At 36.5% G+C, this 12,970-nt stretch overlaps 1 protein-coding gene across 1 annotated transcript; it reads left to right on the forward strand.

Moving 5' to 3' along the window:
• The first annotated feature begins 4,087 nt into the window (after positions 1 to 4,087).
• On the forward strand, positions 4,088 to 12,910 carry snrpe (small nuclear ribonucleoprotein polypeptide E). The gene is made up of 5 exons (XM_062045240.1): positions 4,088 to 4,296; positions 4,741 to 4,767; positions 4,840 to 4,902; positions 7,062 to 7,140; positions 12,708 to 12,910. The coding sequence occupies exons 1-5, from the start codon at positions 4,243 to 4,245 to the stop codon at positions 12,764 to 12,766; spliced, it is 282 nt and encodes a 93-aa protein (XP_061901224.1). The 5' UTR covers positions 4,088 to 4,242; the 3' UTR covers positions 12,767 to 12,910.
• Positions 12,911 to 12,970: the final 60 nt, after the last annotated feature.

Here is a 12,970-nt window from a genome sequence, read left to right on the forward strand (position 1 = left end):
CAATTATGTCACGCCCCATAAGCCCGACTTTAATTTCTCGAATTACTGATTGTACTAAAAAACTTTTTTTTAAAGATTACTCCCTATACGTGTATACAAATATGTGTATATATATATATATGTATATATATATATATATATATATATATATATATATATATATATATATATATATATATATATATATATATATATATATATATATATATATATATATATATATATGTATATATATATATATGTGTGTGTGTGTGTGTGTATGTATGTGCGTGTTTGTATGTGTATATATATATATATATATATATATATATATATATATATATATATATATATATATATATATATATATATATATATATATATATATATACTACCGTTCAAAAGTTTGGGGTCACATTGAAATATCCTTATTTTTGAAGGAAAAGCACTGTACTTTTCAATGAAGATAACTTTAAACTCGTCTTAACTTTAAAGAAATACACTCTATACATTGCTAATGTGGTAAATGACTATTCTAGCTGCAAATGTCTGGTTTTTGGTGCAATATCTACATAGGTGTATAGAGGCCCATTTCCAGCAACTATCACTCCAGTGTTCTAATGGTACAATGTGTTTGCTCATTGGCTCAGATGGCTAATTGATGATTAGAAAAGCCTTGTGCAATCATGTTCACACATCTGAAAACAGTTTAGCTCGTTACAGAAGCTACAAAACTGACCTTCCTCTGAGCAGATTGAGTTTCTGGAGCATCACATTTGTGGGGTCAATTAAACGCTCAAAATGGCCAGAAAAAGAGAACTTTCATCTGAAACTCGACAGTCTATTCTTGTTCTTAGAAATTAAGGCTATTCCACAAAATTGTTTGGGTGACTCCAAACTTTGAACGGCAGTGTATATATATATATATATATGTATATATATATATATATATATATATATATATATATATATATATATATATATATATATATATATATATATATATATATATATATATATATATATATATATATATATATATATATATATATATATATATGTATATATATATATATATATATATATATATATATATATATATATATATATATATATATATATATATATATATATATATATATATATACATATATATATATATATATATATATACATATATTCTTTGATTTTATTTCTGATTATTATTATTAATAATGTATTATTATTTATTTTCTCTTTATTTAATTGATGTATTTGCAAATACTACTTTGTTTTGTTGTTGTTTCTTTCTTTTTTTGGGGGGGTGGTATGGTTGGGATATAAACAAAAAATATATATTTTGACATGTAGGGCAGACAACAGATATATGATGTATGTGAATATGATGTAATGGATAGTAATGTCTGATGCTGGATGTCAATAAAAAAAAAAGAAAAAAAAAAAGAAAGTTGTAACATTACCTAGAGCAGGGGTGTCAAACTCGTTTTAGCTCAGGGGCCGCATGGAGGAAAATCTGTGCACACGCGGGCCATTCTATTAAAATCATGGCATTAAAACTAAAAAAAAAAAGACAACTTCAGATTGTTTTCTTTGTCTTACTTTGGGCAAAAATAGAACAAACAGATTCTGTAAATATTACAATAAAAATATAGAAAATAATACCGGCAGCGGTAAAGTTTAGATCCATGAAGGAAAGACGAAAGTGAATGAATGTTTATACCTGAAAAAATTTACATATGCATAAAAATTAGTTTTTTCTTGCCCTGATGTGGGATCTGAGCCGAGGATGTCGTCATGGCTTGTGCAGCCCTTTGAGACACTTGTGATTAAGGGCTATGTAAATAAACTTTGATTGATTGATTGATTGACCAAAGTCGTCCTATGACATTTTGATAGATTTTTGAGCGCCTTGTGTAATGTTCTATATTTTCAATGGAACATATAACATTTTGGTGTTATTTACTTGAGTAATATTGCAGTCTACACATATTTCTTATGTATGAATGCCATCTACTGGTCACACTTATCATTTCACCATGTACCAAATAAAATACCCTCACGGTCGGTAAGCAAAACCAAGATTATTCCGTACATTAGGCGCACCGGGTTATAAGGCGCACTGTCGAGTTTTGAGAAAATGAAAGGAATTTAAGTGCGCCTTATAGTCTGAAAAATATGGTAATGTAATACGGTTTTGTTGTGGCTTGTTTACTTCAGATGCAGTCAGGAGTCATATATTCAACCTATTTAGTTATACTAGTAGTGGTCCTATTCAACTGGTGGCCCCGCAAGTTCATAAAAAAAAACAACTTGTGAGTCTACACTAAAAAAAAAAGACCAAAATCAAATGTGTACTGTATACAAAATATACAAAATAAGAATAATAGTGAAGGCTTAGCTTTCTAGAAATGCTGCCTCCAAAATAATTTAGTTGGATATCCCTGCCTGTGTGTCTCTCATCCCAATGTCGTCCCTGAGAAAATGGTCCAAGCACCTGGCACTTAACAATAACAACAACCATACCCGACGAGGGACATGCGTTTCCATAAGCTGCAGCAAAGGGCAGCGTGGCCTGAAAAAAGACACCCAAGCCTCTGTGTGTGTGTGTGTGTGTGTGTGTGTGTGTGTGTGTGTGTGTGTGTGTGTGTGTGTGTGTGTGTGTGTGTGTGTGTGTGTGTGCCACAGAGGTTCCTTAGTGCTTCTTTTCTTTCCATGCACTTGCAGACTCTCGTCTGTCCTCGGCAGCTATTTTGCATCACACTTTCATCTTGCAAGAATGACAGGGGCAGGCCTGGGTAAGTCATTCATTTGAATGTCCTTTATTACTGCTAAATACATTTCAAACAATAAAATTAAGGAAATAAACAAATAATTCAATTTACAACACATAACCTGAATTTACAGTACATTGTTATTGATCATAAGAGGGAAAAATAGTCAGCTGGCAAGTCAAATAGAAACAATAAATAAATAAGAAAGTCACAACAAAAAATGGTGGTGACGCAATCTGGACAAATTTACTGTACAACAGCGCCATCTGCAGACTGCTTGGCCCCTATTACCCAGAAAATATTGATAATACTGCAGTGTTAGAATAAATCAGAAATATTTTTGCATATGGACATTTATGAATGCTGTATCTAATAGGGCTGCGAATCTTTGGGTGTCCCACGATTCGATTCAATATCGATTTTTGGGGTCAGGATTCGATTATAAATTGATTTTTTTTCCCGATTCAACGCGATTCTCGATTCAAAAACGATATTGTTCCGATTCAAAAGGATGCTCTATTCATTCAATACATAGGATTTCAGCAGGATCTACCCCAGTCTGCTGACATGCAAGCAGAGTAGTAGATTTTTGTAAAAAGCTTTTATAATTGTAAAGGACAATGTTTTATCAACTGATTGCAATAATGTAAATTTGTTTCAACTATTAAATAAACCAAAAATATGACTTTTTTGACCTTTGTGAAAATATTGGACACAGTGTGTTGTCAAGCTTATGAGATGGGATGCAAGTGTAAGCCACTGTGACACTATTGTTCATTTTTTTTTTTTTTTTTTTTTTTTTTTTTTAAATAAATGTCAATAAGGGATCTTTAATCACTGCTATGTTGAAATTGTAACTAATATTGGTACTGTTGTTGATAATATTCATTTTTGTTTCAATACTTTTGGTTTGTTCTGTGTCGTGTTTGTGTCTCCTCTTAATTGCTCTGTTTATTGCTGTTCTTGATTTTGGAATTGGATTGCATTGTTATGGTATTGCTGTGTATTGTTTTGTTGGATTGATTAATTTAAAAAAATAAAATAAAAAAAATAAAATCGATTTTTGAAAAATGAGAATCGATACTGAATCGCGATTTGAATTCGAATCAATTTTTTCCCACACCCCTAGTATCTAACCAAACTGTTAGCTTAGAAATGTTTATCTTTACTGTTGTCACATTTTAAAATTAACTAGATTTTGACTCAAAATACTTGCACACTCAAATAAATATCTCATTCCTAGGACAATTATATATAAAAAAGCCTTGAATGAATTAGAGTTGCTATAGTTGCTGTTGCAGTGACGGCCTCCTACCAGTGCGAACGCTGTTGTGACATCTGAGAGGCTTTTACCGCCATTACGAGCAAAGCGGAAGTCCGTTTTTTCGGAGCCGTTCAACAACGTGGGAATTTCGTTTTTGTTGCTCTTGTTGAACTCAGTAACTCGACGTTTTTTCATTTCATTCATTTTTTTTGGTGGCGCACTGAAAGTATGGCGTACAGAGGGCAAGGACAGAAGATCCAGAAGGTTATGGTGCAACCTATTGTATCCTTTCTTTGGGAAAAAAACCCCGACACCGAGCTCATTCATTGCGCTTTAGCAACGAAGCTAACCCTGTCACGGATGCTAATGTTAGCCATTCGAATGTTTGTAGTTAAATATGACTGTACTAACTATTTATCTGATTTATGCTTTATGTAAGCATCTACAGTAGATTGCAGGTTTTAAGTGAAGCCGTTAAAGGCACAACGTACGAGTGCAACGATGGTAAAAAATACAACGCTGCTGATGATCCCTATGGCTCAAGCTGCATATTGTTATAATTTATGTTGACTGTTGCAAACTTGATACACTTGTACGCTGTTTATAGCAACAGGTTTGTCGGCAAAATGTTGTTTAAGTTGCAGCTATTACTTGAAACCCAGTTCCCTATGACATAGGGAAGTCACATAGGGCGATGCAAATATTTTCCTTGACCACATCGATCAGAACCTAATCTTCAGATATCTACAAAATGTAAGTGTTTACCCTTTCCCTTTCTGCACTATTGATGTGTTGAAATTCACAAGTTTGTTTTATAATCCACAGCGTTCGAGGATCCAAGTGTGGCTGTATGAACAGGTCAACATCCGAATAGAGGGCTGTATTATTGTAAGTCACTCACTGAAGCTTGCTATGTATTCCTGTTTAGGAATTAACTGAATGTATCAGTGTTGGCGCAAGGAATTAGACGGTACCTTTGTTGCATGTGATGTCAAGTCCACTTGCAGAGTCATCACCGGCTCAAGCACTTGCCAGACACAGGTGTAATGACTGACTGCCTGTAGGTCCTAGGTGTCAAAATCAAGGCTCGCGGGCCAGATCCGGCCCGCAAATTAATGATCTATGGCCCCCGGGATGATATTTGATTAGTATTAGAACCGGTTTTGCACACACCAATAGTCCCATCAGTGTTCGCACTGGGAATTTTCAAAATGGGGTCCCTGGGGACCCCATCAAGTCATAAAAATGGGGTCCCACAGTAAATTTTTGGGGTCCCACTTTTTTGTAAGCGTTTTGAAAACAAATGATAAATGTATGCATTACCCTGTTATATCTCACATTCTATATTGTGTTTTGGAAAAATGTTGTCATAAACGTTACTTAATTCTTTAAAAAAAATTATACAAAAGAAAACATTATTTTATGCATATGTAAATGTATTCAGTTATGAACATTCATTCACGTTCTTCTTTCCTTCATGGATCTAAACTTTACCTCTGCCGGTATTTTTTTTCTATGTTTTCATTTAATAAGTTGTAGGTGTATTTATTTTAGTATAAAAGTGCCTCACAATACTCAGGTCCTGAGTTCAATCCCGGGCTCGGGATCTTTCCGTGTGGAGTTTGCATGTTCTCCCTGTGACTGCTAGGGTTCCCTCCGGGTACTCCGGCTTCCTCGCACCTCTAAAGACATGCACCTGGGGATAGGTTGATTGGCAACACTAAATTGGCCCTAGTGTGTGAATGTTGTCTGTCTATCTGCGTTGGCCCTGCGATGAGGTAGCGATTTGTCCAGAGTGTACACCGCCTTCCGCCCGAATGCAGCTGAGATAGGCTCCAGCACCCCCCGCGACCCCGAAAGGGACAAGCAGTAGAAAATGGATGGATAAAACTGTAAAAAGTTATTTGCTTCGGTCATGAAATTACGATAATGGTGTGCCAGGGCATACATGCATATGACAAATTCAATTAATCAGTCTCACATGTATGTAGATCATCAGTCCTTTAAAAAACGCCACATCTTATTATTTTTTGCAAATAATGCCAACAAATTTATAATTTTGCAAGTTAGTTTCAATGTCATTTAATACTGTAGCACTCAATGACTCTTGCACGAAAACAATAATACGTGGGAGTCCTAATACCGGAAATGCAGTATTTGTGATTGTTAAAACTTTCGGCGAATCCAAATTTAAGAAATTGTATCGGAAAGTTCATTACTTTGAAGTCGACCAATAAAAACGCAATAAACGGGGACGGAAATTTGACTCGGCAAATATAAACTAAACAAAACACAGGCGGAAAGCGATAATCGATAGAAAAAAACAAGTAAACCAAAGAAGGCAAGGGCGGTAAAAAAAAAATCTGCGTTCCGGGGATGCGCGGACTTCCGGAAATGCGCGTCCTTTCTGATTTCAATGCGTAAAAACACACAAAAAGTGTGTTAACGCCAACAGTGTGTATGATAAAGGGGTCTGCTTTTATTCAAGCTCAATGTTGCGATTGCACCCACTCTTGCCAATTCAACCAAATTATGAGTGATTGCGCAACTTCGGCCAGTCAAAATCATTCTTGCCAATCAAATACGCCCCGGAATAGTATGCTGGCTGATGGGCCGCAACGTCCTAACGCTCCTAACGCATGATCTAAAACCTCACCACAACAGACTCTGGTGTCAACAACTGTAGATGATAGTCATTACAGCAAGCAGTGTATTGTCAAACTTCTACAACACAGTAATAATTATATTTGTGCAAAGCGTATGTTCCACCTGAACAAGGTTGGGTGAAACAAATTAAACCTGAACTTGTTTTGTGACGATTGTTGTCTCTTCATTGACAGGCATTTACTGAGTGATTTTTAACCTCAATGGGATTTTTTGATTATAAGGTTTGCACACTTGATTAGTTAACTACTTTCTCTTTTTAGTCAATAGTTGGGATACCCTTTATTATATACGTTTTTCCTTTACATCTTGCACTTCTTCCTGTTGTAGTAACCAACTCAACTAAATCCTTTGCACGCCTCGTGTTCTATCTTTGTCTTCAGGGATTTGATGAGTACATGAACTTGGTTCTTGATGATTCAGAAGAGGTCCACATGAAAACAAGGGCCAGGAAGCCACTAGGTAAGAGAATTATTTACGGTATTGTGTTCACCTTTGCTTAAAATTAGAGTGTGTCCACAAGATGCCTTTTTCTGGTTATTTTTTGTAAGAAAAAAAAATGCTTGTATAAAACAAGGCTTTAAAAATCTAAATGGAACATCCCAGTCCCACACCCCAAAAATATATATGTAACATTCAATAATTTAAAGGGAAACAGCACTTTTTTGGGGAAAGTTTGCCCATCATCCACAATCGCTATGTGAGACAAGAACACATGTCGTTTTCTTTTCTATAAATAGTGAAGATGGGTCTAACAATGCAAGTAAAGGAATCATCTATTCTGCCCGTAAAGCCCTCTGAAACATCATAAAACTGCTTACAATGCTTCATTTACATGCTGTTACATATTTGCATATTAACCAAGCTGTAGTGACATTGTAAGGGCTAACGCCAAGGGACCATGTTACCATATCTGAGTTATTGTGCAGAAATATGGGGAAACAACTACAAATGTGTGCTTCATTCACTAACGGTGTTACTTAAAAGATCGATTAGAATAATACATAATGTTGGATATAGAGAACATACAAATTTATTGTGTGTTACCCACTTTGCCAATAAATATGATTCAGTTAAATAAACAAACAAAAATAAATTAAATAGACTCCTTTCTGGAAGCAAACATTTAACCTAAATAAATATTGAACATCTTAAAGTGGATTTTTTTTCCCCCATTGGAAAAACTATAGGTTGGGTTTTCTTTTTTGTTGTTGTTGCCATACAACATTCTTGCTTGTTTGTCTGTGTTGATGGGCTCACGTTGACCATTCGGTTTGAAGTTGAAATATTCCCACAAAGAGACATTGGGATTTGTAATCATATTTTATTCCCCTAATTTTTCTCATTTTGCGTTACTTCTTATTAGCAAGGCTCTCTGTCCATGTTATCTTCTTGCGTGTGTATAAACTGGCACCCCAGCTCTCCGCCCACTAAGACAAAGATTGTGAATGACTGAAAAGAGGGCTCACTGCGTTCAGTTAAATCTACTGTTAAATAAATGCACTCAAGTGCTGAGAGTAATGCACAGAATGAGACGTCTTTCTATCTGTTTGAAAAGAGAGAAACACTTTTGATCGGCGGAGAAGCAAAGGAGGCGGGGGTCAACAATTCTTATCAGCAAACATGTCTGTCACTTAAACGCTGGTGACGGCGCAGGGAAAAAAACCTTTGCTTCCTGCGGTTAGGATATCACACTAATTAAAAACCTCGATGTTGATTAGAGGGGTAGAACCAAGCGTCTTTTCATGTCATTCTTGCCATTCCTAGGTGTTAATTGGCTGTCAATGTGTACCAACTTGTCGGATTACATCCTTGTCCTTGTACTATACAGGTGAGAGGCATGATGAATGATCTACAATAAAGTTGACTAACAAGGAAGCAGCTGATCAGTCCATCATGTCAACACAGGCACACAAGCTTCCGTCTGTGTTAGCGCGTATAATAATATCACTAATACTTGGTTAATGTTAAAGTCACGAAATGTCAATGGAATATTGTTGACGCTTTTTGGGTGTTTTTTTATTGGGTTTTATGGGCGGAATAGAGGACATCCCATTGGCTTCACTGTAAGCTGACTTTTATTTCAGTTTATTTTAGGGCTGCAACTAACGATTAATTTGATAATCGATTAATCTGTCGATTATTACTTCGATTAATAATCGGATAAACGAGACAATCTACATTTGTGAAGTGAAGTGAAGTGAATTATATTTATATAGCGCTTTTTCTCGAGTGACTCAAAGCGCTTTACATAGTGAAACCCAATATCTAAGTTACATTTAAACCAGTGTGGGTGGCACTGGGAGCAGGTGGGTAAAGTGTCTTGCCCAAGGACACAACGGCAGTGACTAGGATGGCGGAAGCTGGGATCGAACCTGGAACCCTCAAGTTGCTGGCACGGCCACTCTACCAACCGAGCTATACCGCCCCGTTTGTATCCTTTCCAGTATTTTATTGAAAAAAAACAGCATACTGGCACCATACTTCTTTTGATTATTGTTTCTCAGCTGTTTGTACATGTTGCAGTTTATAAATAAAGGTTTATAAAAAATTTTTTTTTAAATGATAAAAAAAATTGCCTTTGCGCGTAGCATAGATCCAACAAATCGATGACTAAATTAATTGCCAACTATTATAATATTCGATTTTAATCGATTAGTTGTTGCAGCCCTGGTTTATTTACAAGTCAGAATGCACAAAAAAAAATCTGTCATGTCTTTCATATTGATTGTGAACAATAGGCAAAATCCCCCCAAAAGTGCAGTTCTTCTTTAGTCAAGATGTGTTTAGTAAGTAACAAAGTAACACACCTGACTTTCAATCACTGTTTCACTTACTGCCTTGGAGTTTTATTTCGGTGTCTTGACAAATCAAATACCCAGAGCGTGGTTCAGATGGTAGAGCGGCCGTGCCAGCACCTTTAGGGTTCCAGGTTCACATTCAGCTTCTACCATCCTAGTCACAGTCGGTGTGTCCTTGGGCAAGACACTTCACCCCCCTTGCTCCTAGTGCCAACTACACTGGTATATAAACGTTGGAGGCAGGGCTCCCTTGGGAAAGAGATTCTTAATCTCAATTAAACTTTCCTGGGTAAATTAAGGTTAAAAAAATACTGTTTCATCTTGATTGTTAACACCAGTTTCGGTCTGCTTGAAAACTGCTGTGTTGGTATAACACTATATCCGTTGTCATGTACAAACCCAAAACCTGTGAAGTTGGCACATTGTGTAAATGGTAAATAAAAACAGAATACAATGATTTGCGAATCATTTTCAACCTATATTCAATTGAATAGACTGCAAAGTTAAGTTAAAGTCCTAACGATAGTCGCAGACAATATACTTAACGTTCAAACTGGAAAACTTTTATTTATTGCATATATTAGCTCATTTGGAATTTGATGCCTTAAACATGTTTCAAAAAATCTGGCACAAGTGGCAAAAAAGACTGAGAAAGTTGAGGAATGCTCATCAAACACTTATTTGGAACATCCCACAGGTGAACAGGCTAATTGGGAACAGGTGGGTGCCATGATTGGGTATAAAAGCAGCTTCCATGAAATGCTCAGTCATTCACAAACAAGGATGGGGCGAGGGTCACCACTTTGTGAACAAATGCGTGAACATATTGTCGTACAGCTTAAAAATAACATTTCTCAACAAGCTATTGCAAGGAATTTAGGGATTTCACCATCTACGGTCCGTAATATCATCAAAAGGTTCAGAGAATTTGGAGAAATCACTGCCTGTAAGTGATTATATTACGGACCGTCGATCCCTCAGGCGGTACTGCCACAAAAAGTGACATCAGCGTGTAAAGGATATCACCACATAGGCTCAGGAACACTTCTGAAAACCACTGTCAGTAACTACAGTTCGTCGCTATATCTGTAAGTGCAAGTTAAAACTCTACTATGCAAAGCTAAAGCCATTTATCAACAACACCCAGAAACGCCGCTGGCTTCGCTGGGCCCGAGCTCATCTAAGATGGACTGATGCAAAGTGGAAAAGTAGTCTGTGGTCTGACGAGTCCACATTTCAAATTGCTTTTTGGAAACTGTGGACGTCGTGTCCTCCGGAACAAAAAGGAAAAGAACCATCCGGATTGTTATTGGCGCAAAGTTTAAAAGCCAGCATCTGTGATAGTATGGGGGTGTATTAGTGCCCAAGGCATGGGTAACTTACACATCGGTGAAGGCACCATTAATGCTGAAAGGTACATACAGGTTTTGGAGCAACATATGTTGCCATCCAAGCAACGTTATCATGGACGCCCCTGCTTATTTCAGCAACACAATGTCAAGTCATGTGTTACAACAGCGTGGCTTAATAGTAAAAGAGTGTGGGTACTAGACTGACCTGCCTGTAGTCCAGACCTGTCTCCCATTGAAAATGTGTGGAATATAAAATACCACAACGGAGACCCCGGACTGTTGAACAACTTAAGCTGTACATCAAGCAAGAATGGGAAATAATTCCACCTGAAAAGCTTTAAAAAATGGTCTCCTCAGTTTTCAAACATTTACTGAGTGTTGTTAAAAGGAAAGGCCATGTAACACAGTGGTAAAAATGCCCCTGTGCCAACTTTTTTGCAATGTGTTGCTGCCATTAAATTCTAAGTTAATGATTATTTGCAAACAAAAATGTGTTTCTCGGTTCGAACATATCTTGTCTTTGCAGTCTATTTAATTGAATATAAGTTGAAAAGGATTTGCAAATCATTGTATTCTGTTTTTATTTACCATTTACACAACGTGCCAACTTCACTGGTTTTAGGTTTTTTATATGTATTAGTAAAACAATACAATGTTAGGTAGGGATGTCCGATAATGGCTTATTTTACCGATATCCGATATTCCGATATTGTCCAACTCTTAATTACCGATACCGATATCAACCGATACCGATATATACAGTTGTGGAATTAACACATTATTATGCCTAATTTTGTTGTGATGCCCCGCTGGATGCATTAAACAATGTAACAAGGTTTTCCAAAATTAATCAACTCAAGTTATGGAAAAAAATGCCAACATGGCACTGCCATATTTATTATTGAAGTCACAGAGTGCATTATTTTTTTTAACATGCCTCAAAACAATAACAGTGCAATACTTTTTCATAACATGGTCACTACCGCCTAGTTTCTCTTGTTATATTCTTATTTTACTGTTATATTTTTATTCTCATTGTTGCTTTTTATTTTTATTGTAATATTTTTCTATTCTGTTTCCATTTATACCCCCATTATTTGCTTTTTACTTTTTAAATTCGATCTCAATTCTGTACACTGCTGCTGGAATTTTAATTTTCCTGAGGGAACTCTCCTGAAGGAATCAATAAAGTACTATCTATCTATCTATCCAAACAGCAGCTTGGAATTTGGGACATGATCTCCCTGAGAGAGACTATGAGGAGGTTGAGGTGGGCGGGGTTGGGGATGGGGGTAGGAGGTAGCCGGGGGGGGGGGGGGTTATATTGTAGCGTCCCAGAAGAGTTAGTACTGCAAGGGATTCTGGGTATTTGTTCTGTTGTGTTACGGTGCGGATGTTTTCCCGAAATGTTTGTCATTCTTGTTTGGTGTGGGTTCACAGTGTGGCGCATATTTGTAACAGTGTTAAAGTTGTTTACACGGTCACCCTCAGAGTGACCTGTGTGGCTGTTGACCAAGTGTGCCTTGCATTAATTTGTGATGAGAACAGCCGGTAGATATGTGACTCGGACGGCACGCACTCTGTACATCTCCCTACGTCTGTGTACACAGCGGCGTTTTAAAACGGCATACATTTTACTTTTAGAAACCGATACCGATAATTATGAAACAGATACCGATAGTTTCCGATATTACATTTTAAAGCATTTATTTGCCGATAATATCGGCAGCCCGATATTATCGGACATCCCTAATGTTAGGTGTTTTTTTTTTATAAACCAATGTTCTCAAAAATGAATGCGTTTAATATTTCCAACTTCCACAAGGGGTATGACGTTGTTCTGTCTTGACTAACTGTGTTCTATTGTGTCTCTCAGGGAGGATCATGCTGAAGGGAGACAACATCACCTTGCTGCAGAGTGTGTCCACCACATGAGACAACGTCAACATCTAAAACATTCATACATCATGGATAGAATTGTTTTATTTCTTTCTCTGTTTTAGTCCCTACGTTTTTGTACAACACAATTACTAAAACGGTCACTTTTTGCTTTGAAAATTAAAAAGTTTTTCTTTGTTACCCTTTTCTGAGAATCTGTTCCTCAAATGTATGTCATGACGTTTGCATGGAATTTGGGTC

The sequence above is a fragment of the Entelurus aequoreus genome, linkage group LG01, assembly GCF_033978785.1.
Source record: "Entelurus aequoreus isolate RoL-2023_Sb linkage group LG01, RoL_Eaeq_v1.1, whole genome shotgun sequence".
In the NCBI taxonomy this organism is placed as follows: Eukaryota; Metazoa; Chordata; class Actinopteri; order Syngnathiformes; family Syngnathidae; genus Entelurus; species Entelurus aequoreus.